The 6,608-nt window shown below is 34.1% G+C and overlaps 1 protein-coding gene and 1 long non-coding RNA gene across 7 annotated transcripts; one reads left to right on the forward strand and one right to left on the reverse strand.

Annotated features, from left to right (window-relative positions):
- Positions 1-812: 812 nt before the first annotated feature.
- On the forward strand, positions 813-1,907 carry LOC105113570 (uncharacterized). The gene is made up of 2 exons (XR_839990.1): positions 813-1,322; positions 1,569-1,907. It is a non-coding gene; the product is annotated as an uncharacterized LOC105113570 (long non-coding RNA).
- Positions 1,908-2,414: 507 nt separating this feature from the next.
- Positions 2,415-5,402, reverse strand: LOC105113571 (transcription factor BPE-like). Of its 6 annotated transcripts, none has more exons than XR_839991.1 (7): positions 4,854-5,402; positions 4,521-4,733; positions 4,318-4,383; positions 3,853-3,921; positions 3,665-3,736; positions 3,412-3,522; positions 2,830-2,916 (listed from the first exon to the last, which is right to left on the reverse strand). XR_839991.1 is itself a non-coding variant. In XM_011009793.1 (6 exons), exons 1-6 carry the CDS (start codon positions 5,055-5,057, stop codon positions 2,791-2,793), a joined length of 753 nt encoding a protein of 250 aa, XP_011008095.1. In that variant the 5' UTR covers positions 5,058-5,400; the 3' UTR covers positions 2,415-2,790. The 6 variants fall into 6 exon arrangements, 4 of the variants coding, with proteins under 4 accessions (XP_011008095.1, XP_011008094.1, XP_011008096.1 ...); XR_839992.1 differs by having other exon boundaries at positions 3,412-3,504; positions 4,854-5,401; XM_011009793.1 differs by lacking the exon at positions 3,412-3,522 and having other exon boundaries at positions 2,415-2,928; positions 4,521-4,724; positions 4,854-5,400.
- Positions 5,403-6,608: the final 1,206 nt, after the last annotated feature.

Consider the following 6,608-nt stretch of genomic DNA (forward strand, 5'->3'; position numbering starts at 1 on the left):
AAAAAGCTTGTGTATATAATTTTTTTATTTAAAAAATAAATATATGACCCATGACAAAGTGATTGTCCACATTTTATGTAAAAAACACTTGTTGTTACAAAAAAACTTAATGGACACAGTAAATTTCAAATCAAGTTAATAATTGGATTTAACTTATCAATTTTTGATAATACATATAATCTGATTTCTGATTAAAAAAAAAGTTTTAACTTTCAAATAAAAAAATTAACCAAAAATAGAGTATAAATGAGGAGTTTGCAAAGCCACCATTTTAATACTAGATATGTACTTAATAAATATATCATGAATTTTCAAACAAAATATAATAAAAGTGTCAAATAATTAGTTGAATTTTAAAACTTTGGATTTATGAAAACCTTAAATTAGTTTCTTCTTTTCTCATCCTAGTCAAAAACATTTATATAGAGTTTGTCAAGTCAATCCATGTAGGTTTTTAATGGTAGGGAGTAAAAGATTGTTTAGGGATACGGAGTAATATGTGTTTCATATTTTTTAAATTATTTTTTATATTTTTAAATTATTTTAATATGCTAATATTAAAAATAATTTTTTAAAAATAAATAAATATATTTATAAATAAAAAAACACTTTAAAAAACAATTCTTATCACACACATCCCTAAAAAGTCATTACAATGAGAAGTTAGGCTTTCAAGGAAAAAAGAAAAGAAAAGCAGGGACTGATTTGTGAATCTCCCAATAAGTTGAGGATGAATTTGTAGTTATCCTTTTTTCTCCTTTTTTTCATGCTCCGAAGAACATGCCAATTCAGGCTCCTAGTAATCCGAAGCTACCACCTACCACTCTCAAACTCGAAAAATGGCAACAGCAGAAACCTTATCACAAGGTTCTACTTCTAGTCTCATTTTCAAACCAACTACCAAGCTCCTCCACCCCTCAACACTCTCACACGCTTCAAAGCTCTCATTCCCTCTCCAATCCTTCTACCCCCGTCGCCTCTCTCTTCCTTACAAAATCCCCACAAATAATCATCATTTGTCATGGCAAGGTGAAGGCCTCTCTCAGTTTCACCGTTTATCAATTATTATCTAACATGTCCTCAATTAATATTCTTATCTTCTCAAGCTGGATGGTGAAGTGCCCGAGGAGTTTAATGAGGTTTTCTTTGATGATAATCATGACATGATGGACGGGGAAGAGGAAATGAGTGATGAGGATGAGACAGAGAGCAGTAATGATTTGCTTATCAAGTTCTTGCAAAGCATGTTCAAGAAGCTATCTAAGAAAGCCAAGAAAGCTTCTCGCTCTATGTTACCTGCTGCTGTAATATGACCCCAATTGGTAAATTTGGTTTTCCTTTCTAACTTTCTCTCCTGTCCAGTCTAACCATTACTTGAGCTTGGCTGCAATGGTAAAGGTCATAACAACATTTATCGAACTTGGCAGTGTTAATTGGTGACGCCACTTTTTTTATGTAGTTAACAGATCCTGTTCTGCGAGAAAAAGATGTCTGGGAATTCAGGTGTCTTGCCGTCGATTACTCTTTTTTCTTCTGTTTTTCTAATTTCTCCTATTCTGGGCATTCAGGTGTCTTTTGCCGTCGATGGGATCCTGCTACTGGATGCACTTTCTATTGTTAATGCACTTCTTGAGGTATCCCTTTACCGTTGCCAATCTTGAGTGGCTTTAGATGCCTTCAGTGTTAAAAATGCACCAGGACCCGGAACATGCATGATATGTGCAGGAGGGGTGCAAGAATATACATAGGAGTCATCTTAAGATTACCACTCCCCCTTGTATCCTTTTTTTCTTTTTTCTTTTTTGAGAAGGTGTTCTTCAATCTGTTTGGGAATGAAGAGATCTCCTATTTAACTACACTTTCTGTTAGGAACAATATAGAAGATAATATAAGCACAATCAAATATCATATTTCCCATGTTTCTGCGGGAGAAATGTGTCTCTCGAGGGAGGAACCAACCTATCAACAGACATGTGAACCTAGAGTATTTTACTAGGTAGCGTGGTTTCTGTGGTCGATATTATCTCGGAGAAACGAGCGAATATCTTAGTGATGGTAACTGTTTAGTACAGGTGGTTTGCACTTGCTAGCTCTACCTGGCTTCGATATTTACCTTGCTTGTGAGGTGAGTTTATACCAAGGATATTGCCTGGTTATTTGTAAACAATATTGTTGGTTGGATCTTACAGTCAGAGTTGCGTAAGGCCGAATCATCACTGGCCAGCTGAGTGAAATTGGGTACAAAACAGCAACAGGTAGATAATAATTATAAATAAGTGAACTCTAGCTGACTTAAGTTTAACATTAAGCTAAAAATTGATGCCCAGGCTTGGTTGGTTTGAGCTAGATGATAAACTAATGCCAAGCTCGAATTGCTATCAACGGAACAAACATCAAACCATGGTTCATCCAACTGGTACAATTAACCAGAAGGGTTTTTTTTATTGTTAATTTTTTATAATCATAGCAGGTAACGAAGAGATAGGACAAATAACTTTCTGTTACAAGATTAATACTCATTTTAGGAGGTTCTGTCTGTTCACGTATTAGCTCAGACATGAACACGATGCCTGCTAAGAGATGTTGGAGTAAAAGAATCATTTTCCAACACAAACAAATGGAGATGTTCAGACTTCAGATAGTAACTTAGAGCAGCCTGAAGTTGAATTGGAAATCTGGTCTTCGTTTTAACCGAGTGGAGTGTATATATGTATATATTTTGACAGCCAGTGAAGGATGAAGCATTTGCCACTTAAAGTTCTTATTGGTAATTGATGAGGATTTTCTAAATTATGACGTTCTTTCAAAACCACCACCAACCTGCATATGCAACCATTCTGGTGATGTACCACGACTGTATTCCCTCGTGGCTTGAGAACCAAATGCCATGCCAGCAGTGTCAAAAGTTTGTCCAAACTGCAATAAAAACTGATTTGTGGTGAGATTTATGCTTTCACAATACAAAGGAGATCGCAACATCTTTGCTCACTTTTTATTTATAAGCTCAGACCTATATCAGGCTCTTGACTCTTTTCCCTTATCTAGAAATAATCACCATTAAATGATCATAAAGAGGAGGTTAACTCACAAAAGGCAACCTGCCATTTTAAGCGTGTCTACCACTTGCGAGGTTCATCTACAAGAGAATTTAATTTTGTGCTATAGTGATTCCTAAGCAGAAACAGGCAACAGCAAAAGCAAAAGCAAGATTGAATAACCAAGCGCATCATGCAAAATTTGGTGAGTGAAGAAGCTTTATTTCCTACAAATATAATTAATAAACCTAACAAAAAAAAAATCAAAGGAAATATGGAGGGAGAAATCTAAAAGAAGCGGAGCTGGGTTAACTATCCTCAAATAACCTACTGCGATAACACATCTCTGCTTTGTTTGAACTGCCAACCATCTCACCTATATGGTAAAGTAAAACCGGGGGACCTTTGGACGCCCTCTTCCTCTTAGTAATGATTGATCACCCGTCAATCAGACAAGTTTGATGAACACCTTAAGGTTTATGATATGCTGCCCACAAAAGGCAGTTAAATCTTGAATTACCCACCAATTGTAACAATTGAACATAAAACAAACATGAAAAATGCTGAGCACACTAAAATCCAATTATGCTTAACTATACACAACACCGGGACAAAGTGTTGGGACCTACATCTTTAGATGCAAAGACTTCAATTCCAGGGTTGATTCTCGTATTCACTGCTTCCAGCTTCATTGATAGAAACTGCAATTTCCAGTAACTAGTCGACTTAATATTAATGTCAACAGAAATCAAAGGAGAACAAAAAATCTACAACTTGTTTCTGCACTGAATCCAATATAAGAAATAAGAATTCATACCTCAACCTGACGTTGTAATGATTGGATGTAATTGATAATCTCGTCAAGGACCAGGGCCTTGCCAATAACCTGCATTCAAGCATACGACTTTAGTCTAATTTATACATAATCTGGAAACTCAAGATCAATCTCAAAACAATTCTTCTATAATATAACTTTTACAGAAGCGGGCTCCAAACATCTGCCTTATCGAACTTTATTCCAATAAATGTTAGTGTATTGGAACTTATAACAAATCTCAAAAGTGTTCTTTTAAAATACTCCATAACTTTTACAGTGATGAACTTAGGCTTGTTGCTACCTAAATCCCTGTCCTCGATTATTCTATCCTAACATATCCATTGATAAACTGAACTAAATTTATTTCACAATATTTTCCTGCAAAACTAAACGAATAATGGAACAGAACTGCAAGAATTTTGGGACTAAATAAATATGAATTTTAAGGTAATTCCAGTATCATACCTTGTTACAGCCTGGGACTAGATCCTGAAGAATTTTCATCCTTTCGCTTATCTTTTCTCTCCTAGCCTGTCCACAAGAAAGTTCTCGTAAGCAGAAGTCATAGGTTGTTGGATAAGGCATCTTCATTATTGCTAAATTGTAGGGTTTTCATCATTTTTTTTTAAAGGACAAGTATAGGAGGACATATAAATAAAGAAAATTACTCTTTCAGCTAGACTGTGGCTATCAGTAGCTTTACCCCTTCTTTCTCGTACGTGGATATAATCTTGTTTTGGTGGCTCTGGTGGCTGAGTTTTGTGTTCCACATGCTTGCCTGAACTGGGTTCTGCTTCATCTTTAGAATCAAGATGACGATGATGATTCTCATCTTTACTCCCTGATGTTTTAAGCCGCTTACCATCACAATGCTCCCAATTCAGTTCAAAGGTAAAAAATAGGAACAGCTAAGTCCTAAATCTAAAAAAACATTACGGATTCGGACAGATCAATAGGACATTATTATAAAAACAAATAAATTAGATCAGAAATAAAAGTACCAGAAGTCCGTTGGTAGTGGGTTTTGAAGAAGAATCATCATCAACATCCAAATCAACATCACGACGTTTCCTTACAGAAGCAGCTGCTCTCTGCCCCAAATTAAGTAAATCAAAGTGCCCTTTTCCGCTCCCGTTAATGGGAAATTGCCAGATCTCCTCCAAACTGTAAGGCCCTCCTTCATTCATCATTGCAGGCGGATCCATTCTTAATATTATTAAAATCCCAATACCAGTAGATGGGGAAAGAGAACGAGAGAGAGACAAAGTGATGATTTGGTCTGTGATCTCCTTAAACAGTGGAGGTTGGGGCGCAGTGTGCTACCACTCTCACTTCCTCGGGAGTTGTATCTAAATAGTCTTCACTTCCTTACAGTAGACGGAGAGAGCGTGTCACTTCAGCAGTCATAAGCTTTTCCCGAAGCCTCCAGCCTTTAGAGTGTAACCTTTCCTTTCTTTAAAGTTTAAACTCACTCTCGAACTCTCGAACTCTCTCTCTCCAGCCCATCGACCTTTGCTTCTTCTTCTTTATTCCTCACACCGTCACGCTGTCCTTTTTCCACCGATGCTTGTCTATTTACTGCGTTCTGTTGTTTATAGCATTCAATGCGTGTGTGTCCTCGGGGACTTGATGTATAATTATTTTAAAAAACATTTTTTAATTAAAAATATATTAAAATAATGGGGACTTGATGTATAATTATTTAAAAAAACATTTTTTAATTAAAAATATTTTAAAATATTAATTTAATATCTTATTCAAATAAAAAATAATTTTAAAAAACACAAGCTATTACAATATGAAATAGCCAATAAAATATGAACACCAAAGTTATGCAAGTAAAAAAAATAGCCTGTAAATTTGAATATAATAAAGGATTTGTTGGATTTAATCATTCTTATTTGCTTTATGCATAAGAGCTGGCCTTGATAAAGTGGTAAAGCAATTGAATGGGGGTGAGTTTTTATAGAATAAGCTTGGTACAAATTTGAATTTAAGATTGTTATTTTATAAAAATAATTAAATTTAACATCTTTTACATTAGATGCGTAGTTTTACCTGGATTGTGAGGCAGTGGAGGAAATTGAATGAAATTGGTATTTTTTTTCCTAGACAAGTTGTATTTTATTCTTCTTTTTTGGTTTTTCAAACAATTTGTGTAATTTATTATTTACTATCTTGTTGTTTTATTTTTTTTAGTTGATAAAAAATAAAACTACATATACTTAAATAAAAAAATTGATATGCATAATTAATGTAGTTAACTTTTTTTTCAATTGTATTGAATATTTTTATCAAATCCATTTAAATTAGGAGTGAAAAGAAAAGAAAAGGTTAATATAGAGTGGACTCAACTAGATTGATAGATCAATCTTTAATTTGATCAATATTTAATTAAAAAATTAATTGAATTTTTAAAAATAATTTTTAATTTGATATCATTTTAATTTATTGAAAAAAATTAATTATCGCAAGTTAATTTATATTACCTAGTTTAGCTAGCACAATGTCCAAGTAGCATTTGACTAAACAAAAAAGCATGATCTAACCTAGTATGCTTAAGTCCTAACGACATGGGGTTTTGAATGATAGGTGGTATGTGCTTATGATATACTTATCATCTTAGGTATTTGTTTGAATAACGTATCACTTTCATAATAACGTCTAATGATTGTTAGTATTACGTGCATCATTGTGGTGTTGAGCAACGTTAAAGTTTCCCATAATTATGGTTTGATCTCCGATAATCATGGATT

The sequence above is a fragment of the Populus euphratica genome, unplaced genomic scaffold, assembly GCF_000495115.2.
Source record: "Populus euphratica unplaced genomic scaffold, PopEup_1.0 scaffold434.1, whole genome shotgun sequence".
In the NCBI taxonomy this organism is placed as follows: domain Eukaryota; kingdom Viridiplantae; phylum Streptophyta; class Magnoliopsida; order Malpighiales; family Salicaceae; genus Populus; species Populus euphratica.

Bases quoted from the DNA above. Each gene is read 5' to 3' on its own strand.
- LOC105113571 (XM_011009792.1), bottom strand. From the start codon at position 5,057: ATGGATCCGCCTGCAATGATGAATGAAGGAGGGCCTTACAGTTTGGAG. The intron at 4,384-4,520 runs GTAATTTTCTTT...TCTTGTGGACAG, and splicing joins GCCACAGTCTAGCTGAAAGA to GCTAGGAGAGAAAAGATAAG. The intron at 3,922-4,317 runs GTATGATACTGG...GCTTGAATGCAG, and splicing joins TAGTCCCAGGCTGTAACAAG to GTTATTGGCAAGGCCCTGGT.